General features: G+C 44.4%; 1 protein-coding gene across 2 annotated transcripts in view; it reads left to right on the top strand.

The window, feature by feature from the left end:
- The window catches only part of WRAP73 (WD repeat containing, antisense to TP73), an 86,244-nt gene extending 65,285 nt beyond the window's left edge, over positions 1-20,959 (top strand). For both annotated transcript variants that reach the window (XM_073561708.1, XM_073561707.1), the window contains 4 exons: positions 10,146-10,248; positions 18,900-19,025; positions 19,655-19,846; positions 20,504-20,959. In XM_073561708.1, coding sequence (XP_073417809.1) covers positions 10,146-10,248; positions 18,900-19,025; positions 19,655-19,846; positions 20,504-20,616 — 534 coding nt within the window. In that variant the 3' untranslated portion in view covers positions 20,617-20,959. The remainder of the gene's footprint in view (positions 1-10,145; positions 10,249-18,899; positions 19,026-19,654; positions 19,847-20,503) is intronic.
- The last annotated feature ends 1,493 nt before the right edge of the window (positions 20,960-22,452 follow it).

Below are 22,452 nucleotides of genomic sequence, written 5' to 3'. Positions count from 1 at the left end.
TCTTCTAGCCATGGAAAGAAGTTTTTCCATGCAAGCCTCATAAGTGCTTCATAGACCAGCTTGTGTAGTCTCACTGCTCTGTTGTACCTCCGGCCGTCCATCACTCCAGACACTGATCCTTCAGCGATGACACCGGATTCAACACACAGATCTCTAAGGCCTGCATCCTGAAATCTCTTACCTATGATGGAGAGGAGATTACAGATTGTGTGGAAGACACCCATTCTAATTATAATGTTCTTGAACTTCTCCTGTTTCCAGATAACCTCGGCAGCTTTGGCATAGAGTGCTTGATCAAACACGCACACAATTCTGTTAAGCTTCAGGGTCTGCATGATGGCATGTGTTTGCTCCAAGACTTCATTCACAGTGGACATGGCTGTTGCAGGAGCATTGATAGTGGGCAGGTAGCTTACAGTGTCCTGGGCCATTACAATGTCGCTGCGGATTTGGATGTTGAACCCAGTCCAACTGCTAATGGTCTGATCCTCATGGTCTGACATTCTAGCCAGAAGCCAGATATGGTTCTTGGTTTTTGAGTCCTGGACCTCCTCGGTAGTGTTAACATTCGCAGTCTCAATCCTGGGTGGCCCTCCCCGCCGCCCAACATTGTATATTAGTAGCATTAATTCTGTCGGAATTATGCTGCTTTTCTTCGACTTGGTTACATCTGGCAGGACTTTTGTCACAGAGCATGCAACATGGGACTGAACAGCGATGTCATTGACTCTATGAGATGTACCTGCTCCACTTAGTGTCTCCTCAAGTCTGTCAATGTTATCCCAGGCCAAGGTTGTGAACACACCAGGGTAGATATTTGCTGGCATTGGGATGTCATCCGTTGAACATTCCAACTTCTGGATACAAAGGGCTGTATCGATCTCCTCAGCCGTTGAATATGACACACAGTGGCCAAGACAGAGTTCGAACCAGTTCTGTATTGCCGGTCAAAGACTTAATTGCAAAGGACAGCAGTACGTGCTTGGGTGGCTTTGTCTTTCCATTGGTAACAGCAAAAACCAAGTCACTGCCGAAGGATGTGGCAAGACGTTGAGCTCTTTAAGAGGGAGTTTGGCACTCACAATCTCCTGTAAGCAGGGTTTGCAGGAATTGAGTGACTAATGCAGGAACGACATTCTGATCTGTATCGGGAGGCCATGGCTGACTCACATCTTGCTTCTTGATCTCATTCCTCAGCTGCATTGCTGCTTTGGTTACTACATCTCCAGAGTTATCGGCTCTTGCTTCTTGCAGATCTTTTGTCATGCTGTGTGCTTGCCGGGCAAGGTCGTCCATGGATAGACTAGAAGCTTACCTTTCTCATCGGAGAGAAAGCGGAGTGATTCACCAAACTCTGTTTCAAGTTTTCGGCGAACATGTTTCTTTGTCGATGGTTTCAGTTTGATGATACCACGGGACATCATGCATCTCTGAAGCCTAGATGTGAGGTTTATCATAGGCAGTACTTCTGGGTTTGGGAACAATTCAGTCCTTATATACAAGAAGAGTTCCTCAAGGGCTTCTCTCTCTGCCTCTCCGTAGCGTACTTCCTTGCTTTCTTCCTGATTTTCTGCTGCACCAGACCTACAGGCCACTTGGGAATCATCTTTTGTGAATAGTTTGTAGCACGACTTGTGGTAGTGCCCCACTGAAGCAACAAGGTCTCTGCTAAGTAAACCAAGGATTCTCTGTGTGCCTTTTCTTATCGCTGCTCTGCGGATCGTCTCATCTGCTCGTAGCTCAACACACTGGACGATTGGCTCCCTTGTTTTTTCTCCTTTGAGATACATGCTTGACTTCTCGCAGAACATACATACTTTGGCATACACCCTGCTATCACTGGGGGTACCCCTCGGTAGCCTCCTCCTGGGGATTTCGCTTGCTGTTTCGACATTGACACCCTTGGCAAGGATAGAATCCAGTGACTACTTCATTGTATTTCTCGTTCTTCAAGGCCCTTAGCTGCTTCCAGGACGGATTCATGCTGTCTGATCTCTGCAGCCCTAAGCAATGTTTTCCAGGAGTCCAAATCCTGTAGGGACGCTAGATCATCGCTGTCATCATTAGAGCAGTGTATGATACAGTCGATCCGTGATTTCTTCCTCGCTGGTACTTCCATCATGCCATTAGATATGTCAGTAAACACCTGCAAACACAAAGAAAAACATTAAAACCCTTGGCACACACACACCTACACACCTACACACACACACACACACACACACACACACACACACACTAGTATGGACAAGCCCATGACATGTTCAGTGTGTATTTACATAACTTGGATTAAATTTTGTTACAAATACTACATGCATTGTATTGACATTTTGGCATTTCCCCTAAATCGACCTTTAATCATTATTTTTTGGAAATATAGGTAGGATCTATTCAAAAGGTGAAAAATACCATTAACCCCTTCGCGCCGGCCGCTGTAGCGGTACGGCAAATCGTTCCCGGATCATATGCCGGGCGATCGCCGCGGGTCGGGAGCCGGTTCCCGGTGCAAAGTGGTTACTGTACCTCCTAAAACATTCCTTAGGGGGTGTAGTTTCAAAAATGGGGTCACTTTTTTGGGGTTTCCACTGTGCGGGACCTCGGGGTGTCTCCAAATGTGACATGGCCCCACAGATTTCTTACAGTGAATTTTGCCGCAGCTTCGCTTACGAAGCCTGCTGTGCGCCAATACTGTGGTTTTAGACAACACTTGTGGTATTGCCGTGTTCGGGAGACAATGGGGAATAAAAAGTGGGGTGTACTTTTTCCTGGTCCCCCTTTTCAAAATGAAAAATGTGGGCCTAAAGCGACATTTTTCGGTAAAAAACGTACTTTTCAATTTCCACAACCAAGTGCATGAAACTCCAATGGAGCGCTTGTTGGGTCAAAGTGGTTACTATACCCCCTAAAACATTCCTTAGGGGGTGTATTTTCCAAAATGCGGTAACCTTTTGGGGGTTTCCACTCTGGGGGGTACCTCAGGGTCTCTCCAATACGACATGGCTCACTGGATTTCTTCCAGTGTAATCTATTATCCCAAAAACCGCCTAGCTCTCCTTCTGTGCTGAGCCCTCTTGCGCGCCCATAATTTAGTTTACGTGTACATGTGGGGTGTTTCTATAAACTGCGGAATTGGGGTAACCAATTTTGTGTTTGGGTTTGCTGTTAACCCTTGCTGGGTTGCAGGTAAAATTGGATTACAATGGAATATCTGCCAAAAAATTGAAATTTTGATATTTCACTGTCATTTTGCTTGAATTCCTGTGCAACACCTAAGGGGTTAACAAAGTTTTGAAAATCCGTTTTGGACACCTTGAGGGGTGTAGTTTGCAAAATGGGGTAATGTATGGGTGGGTTCTGTTATACAAGACCCATAAAGTGACGTCCGAACTGACTTGGTCCTTGGAAAAATGGGTTTTGGAAATTTAGTCGTAAACTTTAAAAATTGCGTATAAAACTATGAGCCTTATCACATCCGAAAAATATAAAATTTCATTTCCAAAATGATGGCAATGTGAAGTAGACATGTGGAGAATGTAAACTAATAACTGTTATGGGGGGTATCAGCATTTTTGTAAAAAGTAGAGAATTTCAAAGTTCAAAAATAGCGAATTTTTCCCAAATTTTCGTGTATTTTGTAATTTTTTATGCAGAAAGGAAAAATCTATTGACTCACAATTAGCACTACCATGAAGTACAATATGTCACGAGAAAACATTCTCAGAATGGCGTGGGTAGGTGATAGCGTCCCAAAGTTATTACCGCATGAAGTGACAGGTCAGATTTACAAAAAATGGCCTAGGCATTTGGGTACAAATAGGCCTGAAGGGGTTAAGCTACTGATGTGCAAGGGCTATCATATCAAAACATAAACTACAGACATGCATCTACCTAAAAACACCAAAGAGAATTAGTCACTCCGGGTGGTACCGATATCTGGCCCGGCTCATGGACTATCTCAGGGTTAAGGGTGTTTGGGCCGACCTTGGACGATATCTTAGAGAAAGCGTCGGATAAAAAAAAGGGGTTCTCCGTTAGGTTTAGAAGGACTTAGTCCTTTCAGAAACCTGGGCCGTCTCGGAGGCAGTCCCATTATACAGGCCAGGGAAAGTCCAGTAGAGGAACCTTACACAAAGGAGTGAAAAGTAAGGGATCCATATTTGGGTCAGGTTCAAGATCAAGGAGGCAACGACTCCATCCTGGTCGGGGGCGACTCGGGCACTTTGCGGGACGTTGGCGCCATATTACCCAGGACCAGTAGGTTTTGAGAACCATTGCGCTTGGTTATGCAGTAGAGTTTACAGCGCCTCCCTCTGAAAGGTTTATTGCTCCCCGTACCTTGACGGAAAATTCGCTTATGGTAGCAGACATAAGAGAGCTTGCCAACACAGCTGTTGTAATTCTGGTCCCCAAGTCGGAAGAGGGCAAAGGACACTATTCAGCATTATTCACCATCCTAAAGCCATCAGGCGAATCCCACACTATAATAAATCTAAAGCCCTTAAACTTCTGGGTAAAATACAAAAGATTCAGGATGGAGTCGATAAAATCTACGGTTCCCCTTATAGACAGGGATGCATTTATGTGCACCCTGAATCTAAAAAGTGCGTATTGCCAGGTTCCGATACACCCGGCGTCCCAAAAATTGAGATTTGCTGTAAAAATACAGAATCTGAAATGCCGCTTTCAATTTCAGTGCCTTCCATTAGGCCTACCCTTGGCTCATCGCGTCTTTAACAAATTTGTGTCATAGATTGTAGCCTACTTAAGGAACAATAAAGTGCCATATCTGGACAATTTCCTCTTGGTGGCGAGTACAGTGGAAGAGCTCCGGTTCCACAGGGAGAAGACCATATCCACATTGGGGTACCTTGGATGGATCCTCAATCTGCAGAATTCAGATCTGGTGGCGGGAAACAGCAAGATTTTCCTGAGACTGCTGTTGGATTCCAGACGCAGAGCATCCTTCCTACCAGAAGGAAAACGGGAGACCGTGAGAAACAGAATCCAAGAGTTCCTGAGAAGTCACGCTTCAATCAGATCGGCGGTGAAGATTCTAGTCCTCCTGACAGCTTGTATCACCTGTATCCAGTGGGCCCAATTCCACTCGAAAGCGTTGCATAGAGAAATTCTGTCCATCTGGGACTGGCGCCAGACATCACTCGACAGAGGAATATCCTTATCCCCTGTGGTGAGAAAATCTCTACTTTGGTGGAGTCAGCTGAAAATCTGCAATTAGGCATTCCTTGGACCTACTCACTTTGCGTAGTGATCACTACGGGCGCCAGTAAGTTGGGTTGGAGAGCGCACTTGGAGTGAAGGATTCTTCATGGCAGATGGCCATCACAGATCCAGTCCAAGTCGTCCAACTACAAAAGAATTAATATTTAAATTTTCTTAAATATCATTTGTTTATAATTTAGTAAAATATTAAAAATAATTTTAAGTTTTGGTATTTCCACTTTTAAACACTAGGGGATCAGCTACTGAAATTTGACAAAAACCTAGTGTACAACTAGCACACATTATTGCACTGCAGTAATTATGGGCTGAGTCTACTGACGTGTGTGATGTCACTCTCCTCCCCTTTTTGGTGTTTGCTAAGGGTTAAGAGAGGATGACATTTAGGAACTTAGTGAGGAGCCATTTTGTTGGTGACTGCAAAGTTATACTGACAAGTAAACAGTCACCGAGGATAGCAGGCAGCAAGGATTTTGTTAGTTGATGCTGCTTGCTGTATCACGCAGACATGCAGCGGGGAGAGAGAAAAGTGCATAGGAGGGAGAGGGACCCATGGGGAGAGAGACATGCAGGGGGAGAGGAGTGCATAAAAGGGAGAGAGACATGCAGGGGGGAGAGGAGTGCATAGGAAAGAGAGCAACCAGGCACAGGGGGATAGAGGGCACACATGAGAGACCAGGCACAGGGGGCTAGAGAGCACACATGGGAATAGAAACTAGGTACAGGGGGATAGAGAGCACACATGGGGAGTGAGACCAGGTACATGGGGATAGAGGGCACACAGGGGGATAGAGAGCACACATGGGGAGTGAGACCAGGTACATGGGGAGAGAGACCAGACACAAGGGGACAGAGAGATGTGCTGGTCTATGGGGGGGTCACAGATGGAGATATATGGTGGAAGGAGCAGGCTGACAGCAGCACAGAGTATTTCAGGAGAGCGGTGTGCTGGTTTATGGGGGGGGATGGCTTATGCTGAATCTGTATTAACCCCTTAATGACAGAGCCAATTTGCAGCTTAATGACCAGGCCAATTTTTACAATTCTGACCACTGTCACTTTATGAGGTTATAACTCTGGAAAGCTTTAAAGGATTCTACGACTGTTTTTTTTTTCATGACATATTGTACTTTGTTAGTGGTAAAATTTATTCGATATGACATGTGTTTATTTATGAAAAAAAATGGGAATATGGCAACAATTTTTGCAAATTTAAAACTTTTAATTTTTATGCCCTTAAATCAGAGAGATGTCACACAAAATACTTAATAAATAACATTTCCCACATGTCTGCTTTACATCAGCACAATTTTGGAAACAATTTTTTTTTTTTAGGAAGTTATAAGGGTTAAAAGTTGACTAGCGATTTCTCATTTTTACATCAAAATTTACAAAACCATTTTTTTTTAGGGACCACATGACATTTGAAGTCACTTTGAGAGGTCAGTATGACAGAAAATACCCAAAATTGACACCATTTTAAAAACTGAACCCCTCAAGGTGCTCAAAACCACATTCAAGAAGTTAATTAGCCCTTTACATGCTTCCCAGGAACTGAAGCAATGTGTAAGGAAAAGTGAACATTTAACTTTGTTTCACGAACACTTTACTTCAGAACCAATTTTTTTTTATTTTCCCAAGTGTAAAAAGATAAAATGAACCACAAAATTTGTTGTGCAATTTCTCCAGAATATGACAATACCCCATATGTGGGGATAAACCACTGATTGGGCGCACGACAGAACTCGGAAGGGAAGGAGCACCGTTTGACTTTCAATGCAGAATTGACTGGAATTGAGATCGGAGCCATGTTGCATTTGGAGAGCACCTGATGTGCCTAAACAGTGGAAATCCCCCACAAGTGACTCCATTTTGGAAACTAGACCACCCTAGGAACTTATCTAGATATGTGGTGAGCACTTTGAACTCCCAAATGTTTCACTAAAGTTTATAATGTAGAGCCGTGAAAATAAAAAATCATATTTTTTCCACAAAAATGATTTTTTAGCCCCCAATTTTTTATTTTCCCAAGGGTAACCGGAGAAATTGGACCCCAAAAGTTGTTGTCCAATTTGTCCTGACACTGGTCCCCTTATGTGGGAGAAAACTACTGTTTGGTCACACTTCGGGGCTCAGAAGGGAAGTAGTGATGTTTTGGAATGCAGACATTGATGGAATGGTCTGTGGGCGTCATTTTGCGTTTGCAGAGCCCCTGATGTACCTAAACAGTTGAAACCCCCTAATTCTAACTCCAACTCTAACATCAACACACCCCTAATCCCAACCCTAACCCTAATCCCAACTCTAGCCCCAACTCTAACTTTAACCCTAACCCTAACTTTAGCCCAACTCTAACCCTAATGGGAAAATAGAAATAAATACATAATTTTTTTTATTATTTTTCCCTAACTAAGGGGGTGATAATGGGGGGTTTGATATACTATTTTTTTCTATTTTGATCACTGTGATAGTCTATCACATTGAACAAAATGAACCAATAGGAAAAATCTCCTATTATTGCCAGGTGCCGGCCAGCAGATCTCGGCGCCCGTCATTTTCTTCCCGGAAGAAGACGCTGGAGGCCGTGGGGGGAAGCAGGAGGGTCCAGGGACACCGTGAAGTACTGGGGGAATCGGGGACCCTATTTCTCTCTTCTGATGTGCGATCACATCAGAGGAGAGAGAGATTAAATGGGAAATCTGACTTTTTTTTTTGTTTTAATTTGCGTTCGCCGTTATACCGTTAATAACGGCGATTGCAGCATCGGGGTCGACCCGATTAATGTGTTCTCTGGGGTTTCAGCTACCCCCGGCAGCTGAAACCCAGGAGAAATTCCAACTCTGGGGGGCGCTATACACATTTTGCTCAGCGCCGTTAATAAAAGGTGCTGTGGTTTAAGTACCCTTAACTGCCGCCTTTAAAAGGCGTATCGGCAGTCATTAAGGGGTTAAAGAGGTTATTCACCTGACTCAGTTACTAGTTTTGCCATAAATACTTTAAAGGATTTCCTCACTAGCAAAGTATGTTTTAATCAATAAATCTTGAAATAGCAATAACTTCCACAATTGTATGTGTTACAAAATGTCTCGGAGATAATCTTATACATGTGCCCCTGCTATGTACTGTGTAATGCATGGGGTGGGGAACCTTTTTTCTGCCAAGGGCCATTTGGAATTTTATATTAGCGTTCGGGGCCGTATAAAATCATTAATGATAAGCGAATATACTCGCTTGGGTGTCCTCCGAGTATTTTGGCGTGCTTGAAGATTTAGTTTGTCGACAGTGCACCCTTTTCCCCAGTGTAGCCATCTCTTCAGTGCAGCCATCTCCTCAGCGCAGCCATCTCAGTGCACCCGTTTCCTCAGTGCACCCGCTTCCCCAGTGCAGCCATCTCCCCAGTGCAGCTATTTCCTCAGGGCACCTATCTCCTCAGTGCAGCCATCTCCCTAGTGCAGCCATCTCCTCAGTGCACCCGTTTCCTCAGTGCACCCGTTTCCCCAGTGCACCCGTTTCCCCAGTGCACCCGCTTCCCCAGTGCAGCCATCTCCCCAGTGCAGCTATTTCCTCAGGGCACCTATCTCCTCAGTGCACCCATCTCCCTAGTGCAGCCATCTCCTCAGTGCACCCGTTTCCCCAGTGCAGCCATCTCCTCAGTGCACCCGTTTCCCCAGTGCACCCGCTTCCCCAGTGTAGCCATCTCCTCAGGGCACCTGTGTCTCCAGGGCACCCATCTCCTCAGTGCACCCATCTCCCTAGTGCAGCCATCTCCTCAGTGCACCCATTTTCCCAGTGCAGGCTCCGCTCATCTCCCCTCCCAGACGCTCATTCTACACCCCCCCAAGCGCCCATTGCCACCCCGTCGCCACTCATTCCCGCCGCCGCTCTTTCTTCTCCCCCTGGCTCACCTGTGGCTTGGTCCGACTCCGGTCCATTCCCTACTGCTGTTACTTCTTCCTGTTTGTGTGTGAGCGCGCGGTCACGTGGTACCGCTCATTAGGTTCATGAATATGGGCGCCACGCCTATGGGAGGGGAGTGGCGTCCATATTCATGATCTTAATGAGCGGTACCACGTGACCGCGCACTAACACAGGAAGAGCAGGACCATCAGAGCTGCAGCACAGGCATGGCTGAAGGAGGTGAGTATGATGGGGCAAATGGGGCCCTGCTGAGCACAATACCGCCGCACCTCTTAAAGGGCCCGCGGCCACAAAATGGGGAAAGTGGCTGCGGGCCGCAGAGGATGATATGGCGGGCCGTATATTCCCCACCACTGGTGTAATGGATGTGTCTAACCGTGCATGAACATGGTCTGATCATACCACAACTCCTGGGCAAGGGAGGAAGCAAGAGAAGATACAGACTGGACAGCAGAGGAAGAAGCAAAGGACAGCAGAGGAGGAAGCAAATGAGAGGATACAAACATGACAACAGGGGAGGAAGCAAAAGAGAGGATACAAACAGGACAGCAGAGGAGGAAGCAAATGAGAGGATACAGACAGGACAGCAAGGGAGGAAGCAAAACAGAGCAGACAGGACAGTAGAGGAGGAAGCAAAAGAGAGTATACAGACAGGACAGCAGAGGAGGTAGGAAAAGATAGGATACAGACTGGACAGCAGAGGAAGAAGCAAAAGAGTGTACAGAAAGGATAGCAGGGGATCTCCGCATAGGAACATTTTCTAAGCTTATCCAGTGGTGGAACTTATGTAGATCTATTGATTGAAGTGTTTTGAACCATCAATGGCAGGCAGTTGACATGAAAGGGACTTGTAAAGTCATGGCCAACCCCTTTAAGGTGCAGTAACTGAACATTTTATGTTTATTTCAGTGAAGGTTTATTTTCTATTTAGTAATGGTACTTTTATTTTTTTTACACTTTTTTACACATCTTTGCATCCTCTTTTTTAGGTAGTGTACCGAGAAGTGGACAAATGTCAAAGCGTTGAACCCAGTCAGCTCATGTTCCCTCCACAAGGAGCCCCCAATAGTTTGTTTGCTGTCCACAGTAAATGTAAGTGGTGAGCAGGTTCTGTAGTTCCTGCCAAAATTTTACATGTAGCTGAATTGTTCTTATTGTCTTTTTATACCCCAGAACATAATAAACATACGATAATATGTAATAAAATAAAATATCCTTATTCTCGTCTTACCGCTCACGCCTCCAGCCCCTCCACTCCTCACAGTCACCTGTCTGGTGATCACCGTGTGAGGCCCGGGACATTTCTGCACGCGTGTGCAAGGTCAGGGTTCACACCATGACATCATGACGTTTCGCGTTTGCACAGAACCCTACAACTTGAGCAAAGGTGATGTGAAGATGCAGCAAAGACCAGACAGATGACTGTGAGGAGTGGAGAGGCTGGAGAGATGAGCCATAAGGTGAGTATGAGGACTTTTATTTTTTGGAAACATTTTGATGGTGTTTTATGATTTATAGAAATGTCGGCCATCAGCAGCCATTTTGCTTAATCCGTGCAAATAGTTGTAAAATTCGAGTAGATTTCGATTTCAGTTCCACTCAGATTTAATAGCTCATCTCGATTTGTAGGCATAGAACATAATTTTTAATGATTCACAAGTAACATAATAAATGTGAAGTGGGGAGTCGGCTCACCATAAAGCGGTACACTTTTTCTCTTGGTCCGCTTCCTTTGCACGCAGCCAAGGCTCCAGCAAATTTGCAAAAAAAGTAGAAAATCCAGCAATGGAAAAAATGTTCTTTTGTAGAGCACAAAACCTCAGCTTTATTTTAAATATTTAAAAGACCATTAGTAAGTACAGGCTACTACATAGAAGGACAAGAGGAGCTACACATGTCAGCGTAGGTCTGGTGTCCTATATTCAACTGCAGAGCTGCATTTGCAATTCTGCAGAGATAATGTGGTACCAGACACAGAAGTTAACTTTCAAATATTTTTTTATTACAAAACTTTAGATAACTTGTTGTAAGAGACAAAGGTATGAAAAATACCACTTTGGTGATTCATCCTTGAGCTGAAGGCCTGAGTTTCCTGACAGACTAAGGAGCCCATAAATATTACACCAAGGTAGCCTGAACGTGATGATTTTGGGGGAGGAGAGGCTGCTGTTTAAACAGAACTTGTCACTTGGATCATGCTGCCTTAAAAGTGTTATCCACTACTGAATCCCTATGTTTTCCCCCAGTAAAATACTTATAACACTTATAGTCACCAATGGTGTCAGCACTGGCTCTCCCAGGGATTGTGTGACATTGTCACGTAATCCCTGTGGCCAAACAGTGCTGGCTTCACTCTCATGTCCTTCAGACAAATAAAGACATTTGGACGAAGTGAGAGCGCAGCACCAGCTTCCACTTCATCCGGGCTGCATATATGTCCATAGAAGAGGAGAGAGACCCTGGTGCTTGATGCAGAGAATCAAAAAAAAAACAGAAGTGTGAAACCAAGATAAAGTGAACTAAATTTTATTAATTACATAATATAAAACAAAATATTAAAAATTGCATATACATAAGGGGACTGAAATTGAACAGAGTGAACTCCAAGCGGTCCACAACAGAATAAAGAAAATTATGAATTCACATATGGTTAAATGACAGGTGTGGGGCAATGTAGCCACATCACATATGGATTCAAAAAAGTGGCAAAATAGTATGAAGTAATAAAGTGCCAAGTATAGAATTAAATCTACTCTAAAATTGAAGGGTCATATAAGAAATGAGAAAGTGCAAGTGCCTAAAATATCACCAAGTGGCTGCATAACCATCAGCAAGACACCAATAATGGCAATCAGTAAAATATAAAGTGCAATAGTGCAAAGATGGATAGAATCATAAGCTAAAGATTCATGTAAACAATGCAATCCAAATAGCTGCATGACCATTAAGCTGAACATCCATCATAGCTGACTGTCACTAGATAATCATAATTACCGTGTGTAGACCAGGCAGGGAGGAGGGCCCGACGCACGTTTCGCTTGTCGCTTCTTCCAGGGGGACATGTGTGAGGAGGAATGAAGGTGCCGATTTATGTATGCACGGTAATACGGCGCTTGAATCAGCTGAGCGGGACACCGGAAGCGGCGGGTCCGGCATCCCACGTCATCAGTCACCGCGCACCTCCGACGTGTCAGGAGGAGGGAGGGGAGGATGACATGAAGGGACGTGTTGCCACAGCAACGTGGTCGCGCCAGCCGACGCAAGCGCACACCGCTGCAAAGAAGAAAGTGTGTGCTACCTAATTACAGAAGAGGAAAGAGTACATAAATTATAAAGGGCTGAGAATCGATAACGAGTGATAGTGGGGTTAAGATGACGGGGTCACAACGGTGTATAGAGACATATATATCATTTGAAGTGGTGAAAAAATAAAACATAAAACAACATATATATATAAAGAATATACAGTACAGACCAAAAGTTTGGACACACCTTCTCATTCAAAGAGTTTTCTTTATTTTTATGACTATGAAAATTGTGGATTCGCTCTGAAGGAATCAAAACTATGAATTAACACGTGGAATTATATAATCAGCAAAAAAGTGTGAAACAACTGAAAATATGTCTTATATTCTAGGTTCTTCAAAGTAGCCACCTTTTGCTTTGATTACTGCTTTGCACACTCTTGGCATTCTCTTGATGAGCTTCAAGAAGTAGTCACCAGAAGTGGTTTTCACTTCACAGGTATGCCCTGTCGGGTTTAATAAGTGGGACTTCTTGCCTTTATAAATGGGGTTGGGACCATCAGTTGTGTTGTGCAGAAGTCTGGTGGATACACAGCTGATAGTCCTACTGAATAAACTGTTAGAATTTGTATTATGGCAAGAAAAAAAGCAGCTAAGTAAAGAAAAGCGAGTGGCCATCATTACTTTAAGAAATGAAGGTCAGTCAGTCCGAAAAATTGGGAAAACTTTGAAAGTGTCCCCAAGTGCAGTGGCAAAAACCATCAGGCGCTACAAAGAAACTGGCTCACATGAGGACCGGCCCAGGAAAGGAAGACCAAGAGTCACCTCTGCTGCAGAGGATAAGTTCATCCGAGTCACCAGCCTCAGAAATCGCAGGTTAACAGCAGCTGAGATTAGAGACCAGGTCAATGCCACACAGAGTTCTAGCAGCAGACACATCTCTACAACAACTGTTAAGAGGAGACTTTGTACGGCAGGCCTTCATGGTAAAATAGCTGCTAGGAAACCACTGCTAAGGACAGGCAAAGAGCAGAAGAGATTTGTTTGGGCTAAAGAACACAAGGAATGGACATTAGACCAGTGGAAATCTGTGCTTTGGTCTGATGAGTCCAAATTTGAGATCTTTGGTTCCAACCACCGTGTCTTTGTGCGACGCAGAAAAGGTGAACGGATGGACTCTACATGCCTGGTTCCCCCCGTGAAGCATGGAGGAGGAGGTGTGATGGTTTGGGGGTGCTTTGCTGGTGACACTGTTGGGAATTTATTCAAAATTGAAGACATACTGAACCAGCATGGCTACCACAGCATCTTGCAGCGGCATGCTATTTCATCCGGTTTGCATTTAGTTGGACCATCACTTATTTTTCAACAGGACAATGAGCCCAAACATACCTCCAGGCTGTGTAAGGGCTATTTGACCAAGAAGGAGAGTAATGGGGTGCTACGCCAGATGACCTGGCCTCCACAGTCACCAGACCTGAACCCAATCGAGATGGTTTGGGGTGAGCTAGAACACAGAGTGAAGGCAAAAGGGCCAACAAGTGCTAAGCATCTCTGGGAACTCCTTCAAGACTGTTGGAAGACCATTTCTGGTGACCTACCTCTCGAAGCTCATCAAGAGAATGCCAAGAGTGTGCAGAGCAGTAATCCAAGCAAAAGGTGGCTACTTTTGAAGAACCTAGAATATAAGACATATTTTCAGTTGTTTCACACTTTTTTGTTAATTATATAATTCCACATGTGTTAATTCATAGTTTTGAAGCCTTCAGAGTGAATCTACAATTTTCATAGTCATGAAAATAAGGCTGTGTGCACACGCTGCGGATTCATCCGCGCGGATTTTGTTAAATCCGCAGGTGAAACCGCAGGTCAAAAGACCTGCGGATTGCTCTGCGGTTTTGCCCTGCGGGTTTTCATCTCCTCAATAGAGGAGATGGCAAACCGCAGGAGAATCCGCAGAAAGAATTGACATGTCAATTCTTTCTGCGGATTGAAAACCGCAGATAATCCGCGCGGAAAATTCCGCACCGTCTGCACTGCGGTTTTTGATTCCCATAGGGAATCATGGTACTGTACACCGCAGCAGAAACTGCTGCGGGTTCGCAGCGGCCAAAACCGCTGCGGAACCGCAGCAAAATCCGCAGCGTGTGCACACAGCCTAAAGAAAACTCTTTGAATGAGAAGGTGTGTCCAAACTTTTCGTCTGTACTGTATATCATTTAAAAAATGCAAAAAAGAAAAAAAGGGCATGTGTGTACATATATAAGGAAAATGAATAATGATAAAAAAGGTAAATTATATAAAGAAATAAGTGTGTGTGTGAAATTACTGCATGAAACCAAAAACAATTTGTATATAAATATACCTATTAATTACGTGAGTAAAAATATATTTTTTGTACAAAAATAAAGTATACCAATTATGCCAAAGTGATGAATAAATACAAGTGAAAAACAAAAATATAAATGCGATGTCCGCTGGATAAATTCCTCTTCAGAGTCAGGTTATGTATGTTGGAAGACATCAGGTAAGATGAATTCATAAGAGTAAGTCTTCATCAGCATCAGGAAAGACAATAAAAAGCAATCACAAGACAAAGGTTTGGGACATAATCTAAAGAAACAAAAAAACACAAAATTAGAGTAAGCACAAACAACCATAAAAGAGTACATTAAAATAATAAAAATGGGATCAGAGCACCATCAGATTCATAATACATTAGAGAAAGGGAGCAAAGCTCATAACCTCGTTTAGTCCATGAGGTTCAAGTGAACCAGTCATGGAGATCCACTTATTTCCATTTGAGCTTGTTTGGTTTTTAAATCACCACCTCTAGAATCCTTATTGATACCATCAATGCCAATTACTCTAAGTTTGGAGTTACATCCATGAGCAGCCTTGAAATGACGAGGTATAGGTTTTAATAGGGTGACATCGGTAACATCACACACATTAGAAATGTCACTGACATTTTCCCTGGTACGTATTCCCTGGTGGTCATGCCAACATATACTTGAGGACAGGGGCAGGTCGCATAGTAAATGACATGATCACTACCACAAGTGAAGTTCTGCGTAATATGGTAGGTTTTATCCCCATGGGCAGTTTTGAATTCAACAGCCCTATCCATATTTGAGCATGCCAGACGTTTACAAGGAAAAAATCCCCATTTCGGTCCCTTGGAACCAAAGCAGTTACCATCAGTCTGACCCCTATAGTTACTGTGCACCAACATATCTTTCAATTTTTGGCTTCTTCTATAGGTGATAGTTGGTTTTGTAGAGATGTTTCTGGCTAGCACTGAATCACTCATAACAATTAAAGACATACTGATAGGGAATTTAGATTGTGAGCCCCATCGGGGACAGTGATGAAAATGTGTGCAAACTGTAAAGCGCTGCGGAATATGTTAGCGCTATATAAAAATAAAGATTATTATTATTATTGGCCAAAATTTCTGGAGAGCAAACTTCATAGGCTTCCATTTCTCATTGAATGTCGAGATGAGTCTCACTTCTGGCGCTGTAGATAGAACTGTTTTAGGTTTAAGTAGGTCTATTCGTTGTTGACTGCGTGCTTTAGTCAACCCCTGACGAATTACTCTATTGGAGTATCCCCTTTCAGAAAATTGTTGTGCAAGTTCAAGGGATTGTTTAGAGAAAGAGGATTCACTAGAGCAAATCCTCCTGGTCCTTAAAAACTGGCCATATGGGATGCTTCGTTTAAGGGGTCTTGGATGTGAAGAAGTTGCGTGCAATACTGCATTCACTGCCGTTTATTTTCTGAAGACCTCCTTATGCAAAAAACCATCATCACCCTTATAGATTATAGTGTCCAAAAAATCAATGCTAGTCTGGCTGTAGTTGCAAGTCAATGTGATATTTAAGTTGTCATTCAATTGCTGGGAAAAAGACAGCAAATCACTCTCAGAACCTTGCCAAATAACGAGTATTTCGTCAATGAAGCGTACCCATGTTAAAACATGTGCAATCAATGGGGTGGTACTGAACAAAAACAGGGTGCGTTCCCAGGATCCCAAAAACAGGTTTGCATATGAGGGTGCGAATGCAGCCCCTCGAAGTTGAAGATACAAGATTTCTTTAAAAATAAAAAAAATTATGACTCAAAGCATATTCACGCAGCACCAAAAGAAATTCAGTAAGGTCATTTTCAATAGCAGACATGTGGAGGAAAGTCCTAGTGGCTTCAATACTGTCAGTATGTCGAATGGATGAGTATAAGGATTCGATGTCAAAAGTCACTAACCACATGTCAGCTTTGAGTGGTATGCCCTCCAACTTTCTAAGGACATCACCAGTATCTTTGATGTAAGATGGGAGTGCTTCAACCATCGGTTTCAAATGAAAGTCAAGATACTTGTTAATTTGTTCACAAAGACTACCCCCACCAGAAACAATGGGACGACCTGGTGGGTTGGTGATGGATTTGTGTACTTTGGGAAGTAAGTACAAACATGGTGTTCGAGGGTTCTCAATGATCAGTCCTGTCATAAGTTCTTTGGAAATAGTACCATTTAAGAAGGCCTGCTTGACAAGGTTTCTTAATTGATTCTGAAAGAGATTGGTGGGATTAAATGTAAAGGCCCTGTCACACATAGCAATCTCGCTAGCGAGATCACTGCTGAGTCACAAGTTTTGTGAGACGCAACAGCGATTTCACCATCGAGATCGCTGTGTGTGACACTGACCAGCGACCGGCCCCCCTGCCGGTTATCGCTGATCGTCCTGGAATAGCCAGGACATTTTTTTGATCACTGGTCTCCCGCTGGCCAGCACGCATCGCTGCGTGTGACAGGCGGGAGACCAGCAATCAGCGCGCTGGTAACTAAGGTAAACGCAGGGTTTCTAAGCACCGGGCGCCCCTTAGAAACCTGATGTGTACCTTAGTTACCAGCTCCCTGCATCAGTGCGCTGGTAACTAAAGTACACAGCGACGCCGTGTGCTCGGCGTCACTGGTGCTGATCGCTGGTGAAGCTGTCTGTTTGACAGCTTACCAGCGATCATGTAGCGACTCACCAGCGATCCTGACAAGTTGATATCGTTGTCGGGATCGCTGGTGAGTCGCTATGTGTGATGGGGCCCTTAATCTCTTGTACCAATTACCATCCCTCAGCCGGCGAAATGCTTCTCTTTCATACATTGGGGTTGGCCATAGCACAATATTGCCCCCTTTGTCAGCCGGCTTTATTACTATGTCCCTAAGTGATTTCAGTTCTTTAAAGGGAATCTGTCACCCCTTTTTTGAGATATCATATAATATCATTCAATAGTGTGTCACATAAGGATTCTCTTAGTACTTTTTCTTCCCCCTGACCCTGCACCTTTCATGTATAAGTACCTTTTTTATATCGGTTCAGATGTATGTAAACTGTCGCTGTCCGGTCCGCTGGGCGGGGCTTATTCACCTGCTCCCCCCTCCCTGTCTTGCTTTACGCATTTCTTCTTGTGTAGAGCAAGACAGGGAGGGGGGAGCAGTTGAATAAGCCCCGCCCAGCGGACCGGACAGCGGCAGTTTACATACATCTGAACCGATATAAAAAAGGTATTTATACATGAAAGGTGTGGGGTCAGGGGGAAGCAAAAGTACTAAGAGAATCCTTATGTGACACACAATTGAATGATATCATTATATCATATCTCAAAAAAGGGGTGACAGATTCCCTTTAAGGGCTGTCCTTTGCTGTCTTGTCAAATTGTCATGATGGATACCGGTGGGAATCTGACAAAATTCATCAGTTACCAGTTTGACAAACAACTCAATAGTAGGATACAGACTGAGAGGTGGAAATTTCTTTGGTTTGGAAGCTGTAAAATTACTGTTACGAGTGGAAGTAGGTGATGCAGAGACTGTAATCCCCAGGAGAACCAGTGCTGAAACCGCTGGAACGGCGCAGACACTGGAGTTGAGTATATGTTATTATATTATTGGGGGAAAATATAGGTATTCAGAAGGGGTTGTCCCAGTAGTGGACAACTTCTCTAACCACGGGCAGACTGGTAACCAGTATATATCCAGGCTATTAATATTCCAATATCGGGAGACAGGAATAATAAAGTGAAATGCTCAGCTGGTTGATCTTACCCTATCTGAGGGCGCAGTGTTACCTATTTTAGTTTGTGTAGTAATTCTTTAGTTCTCGGTGTTCATCACTTATGGTGTAATCTCACCCTTCAGCCCTCGATTTGCAGCCTATGCACAGTATTCGGAGGAATCTGTCAATTAGGGCATAGTTAGGTGGTAGCTCATAAACATCGAGGAAATGGATTACTGTAGTACATTGAGAGGACTCGGACTTCTTGCTGCAGCGTAAATGTGCACCAGAAAAGTAAGTGACCCACCAGCGCTAGAATTGATGTCCCTGTCCATATTTATGCAGAAACCTGGTGACAGATTACCTGTAATCTGACATAAGTGGCTTTTTTTTAATTTGCGCTGGCTCGGCAATATGGATGATTATTGCTTTTTTCTGCCCATAGATGAGCTCATGGAGGTGCCAGTGACATTACGCACCATTAAACCAGACACTGACCGTGCTAATCCAGAACTCGGGATTGGGATGCTGGCCTTCAGTCCTGATAATCGATATTTGGCCACCAAAAATGGTAACTTTGTTTTGCCTACTCATATTTTGGAAAACCTAGTAATTAGCTGTCAAATCTGAAAAGTAGAACAGTCAGGGTATCTAACAGTATTGTTCACCATAATCCCCCTGTACAATGCTGTACATGTACATAATCCACGAGATGCTGTTCTTACAGAATGGCGGACACGGACTGTCGGGGCCAAAAGCTTTGAGGCTGGCCAAAGTTTAGTTATCACAAGGTTCGCTGCTTCAGTGTTTCTAGATCTTGGTCGGATGTTTATCTGGTTACCGAAGTACAAGTATCAGCATTTCATAAGTTTTTACACTTTTATTGACAAATGCATCAAGTTAATTTAAAGGCTCAATATTTACAGCATTGTCCCTTAGTTTTCAAAACTTCTCAATGGGATTGTGATCTGGGTAGTTTTTCGGCCAGGGACCTAAAATGTAAATCTTTTGCTTTAAAAACAGTGAGAAATTGAGCCCCCCCCAATATCCATATACCATAGAATAATCACATTTCCTTTTCACAAAACCAGAAAGTCCACATAACCCATAATAGCATGGTCACCATGTGGTGTCTGCTTCACAGGGGAATGTCTGGAGGGCTGGAATTGACCACTTTTTGTGCTGACCGCTGTCTCGTAGATAACATGCCGTGCTGTGTGTGGATATGGGATGTTCAGAAGATGAGGTTATCGGTGGTGCTGGAGCAGACGTCACCTGTCCGCTCTTTCTGTTGGGACCCCGTCCAGCCAAGGCTTGCCATCTGCACTGGAAATAGCAAAGTGTATTTGTGGTCTCCTTCTGGCTGCGTCTCCGTCCAGGTCCCTGTTGAAGGTGAGTGACCCCTTCCTATAAACACAGATGACCCTCAGGATTGTCGGTGTCCATTACAGGAACTGTCTGGACGCAAACAAACACTGACATCTACACCAGTCCTTATCTTGAGTCCATGTTTGTGGCCAGCAGGGAAAATGTATTAGATCAATAATTAGTTATAAATCCTTATTCAGCGTCCTCTGGGTGGCAGGCAGAACTTCTTATCCAGCCTATAGCAGCTGGCTGACATACCGACCTAGTGAGAGCTTAGTGCAGCCATATTGGTTGCCCCTATAAGATGCATGCGGAACCATTGCATGCATATGTAGGGGAAAGCTGCTGACAAGTATTCATCAGACACCATGGCTAGATTTGGGCCAGAAAAAGTGATTTCCCCTGTAATCAATGCTTGCCTACGTTCTGCATTACTGAGGTTGTACACGATTGGAAAAACCTAGCTGCCTTCTCCCAGAAACAGCGCCACCCCTGACCTTCCATTGCGTCCGGTATTGCAGCCCCATTTACATAATTTGCTGCATAGGTGTAATACCGCAGACAACCTGTGTACAGGTGTAGCACTGTTTTTTGTAAAAAGCAGCCATGATTTCCTATTGCGGTAAACCTTTAACATTTGCATATATTTTCGTGTGACTATAAACTCTTTTTTTCCCCCAGGATCTTTTAATGTCCTCTCACTCGCCTGGCACCCACTGGGAGAGGACTCTCTACTACTCGCCAGTAAGGATCAGCTCTGCCTTTGTTACTTGGAGACGGACGGAGATCACTGACCTCAGCAGGAAGCTCTCCTAGAAAAAACATGTTTACACGATGGGATTACAGACCCCCATTACTCGGTGACACAGACCTGCAGTGTATAAACTACGGCGACCACTGACTGCTGGGCTCACTGCTGGACACTGAGCAGCCTTGTGTTGTCCCGTCTTGATTTCTGTGTTATGTGCAGCCCATCGCTGGGGCTGATGGTAGAGGTGTTAGATCTGTAGCTCTGGTTTTACAATGGAGCCTGCTCTAGAGCGCTCAGCATTGCCTGTTAATAGTGTACATTGTGATGTATATACATGTAGAAATGTAATTTATACCCATGCAATAAATCCTTTATTTTCACTTGGAGAGACTGCATATACAGTGATCACCATAATAAGAGACAAAAAGGGGTTGTCCACTACTAGGACAACCCCTTCTTGATCAGAATGTTTGTCCCCGATAATGTAATAAAGCCTATACTCTCATCCCGTGCCGGCCATTCCAGCGATGTCCGCACTCAGTCCCGGGGCTCTCGTGCAGTGTGGAGACGCCGGCTGCACAATCAGCGCTGACGTCACTATCTCCATGTTCCAACAAAGCGAACATCAAGCGGAAGTCTGGGCTGCAGCTGATCCCAGACTACCTCGTCATGATCAATTTGTCCGAATTCAGAGACAGTGACGCCAACACTGATTGGGCTCCAGCGTCACGTGTCAACTCCGCACGAGAGCCCCAGGGAGAAAGGGTGCTGACACCGCGGGAATGACGCCAGCACAGGAGGGGAGTATAGGCTTTACTATTTTATGGAGGCCAAACGAGTGGTATGAGAAGAAGTTGTCCAAGCAGTAGACTCTGCAAAAAAGACCAAACCTTTAAAAACGACCAGTGGGTACAAAAATGTACAACCCAAGAACAACCAGATACGGCTGAGATGAACCCTCCTTTTGATCTGAATGTGTACAAAAATAATTGGATAGGGGCAAACTGCTAAGCCGATGTTATAACACACGCCATATTGTATCTGTGCAAGTCCCTGATTAACATTGCACAATCCAATAAAGTACACAGTGAGCTGCAGGCTCAGTATCCATAAGAAGAAACAGTAAATGTAAAATACAAAAGATGTCTTGATGGAAAAAGGTGCAAGTGCAAAGCCCTATAAATAAAAGTACACTCGCATGATGATCACCGAATCATGCACAGATCAGACAACAGATACTGATGACCCCATAGATAACAGCCCCTAAAGGAACACAAGGCAGGTCAGGGAGGGATGGTACACATTACCTTTATCTATTTATATAATTGTCTAAAATTGTCCGTCATCCCCTTTCCTCTGCATGTCCTCGAATCCCACAATCCACCGTGCTGCACCGGAAGTACGCTGACCGCCATATTGGAATACCCAAGTGATGGGTATTCCAATATGGCACCCGCTGGTGGTACCAGGCCCTTGCGCAGTACCACCGCCGGGACACCCGCCTCTGCCGCCGGACCCCCACCGGGACACCCGCCCCCGCATCTTGCAGCTGCCTGCCCACCTCCGTACAGTCACAGCCGGCAGGAAAGACCGCGTCTCTGGTGGCGCCGCACCCCATCTCCAGCACAGGCCGCAAAACCACCGTCTTTCCTGCCGACTGCACAGAGGTGGGTGGGCAGGCAGCGGCAGGACACACACCCCACACACACTACAGACATGAATGTACACACACACACAAATGTACACATACATGTACTCACATATATACACACATAGACATGCATACATATACACAGAGTATAATGTCCCCACACGCACTTACACATGCACGCACTTACACACAAACATGCATATACAGACACATACACAGAGTATAATG

This window comes from Dendrobates tinctorius, unplaced genomic scaffold (genome assembly GCF_039654945.1).
Source record: "Dendrobates tinctorius isolate UK_male_01 unplaced genomic scaffold, ASM3965494v1 ptg000326l, whole genome shotgun sequence".
Classification (NCBI taxonomy): domain Eukaryota; kingdom Metazoa; phylum Chordata; class Amphibia; order Anura; family Dendrobatidae; genus Dendrobates; species Dendrobates tinctorius.
The sequence above is the reverse complement of the archived record's forward strand: the minus strand, read 5'-3'. Positions and strand labels throughout refer to the sequence as shown.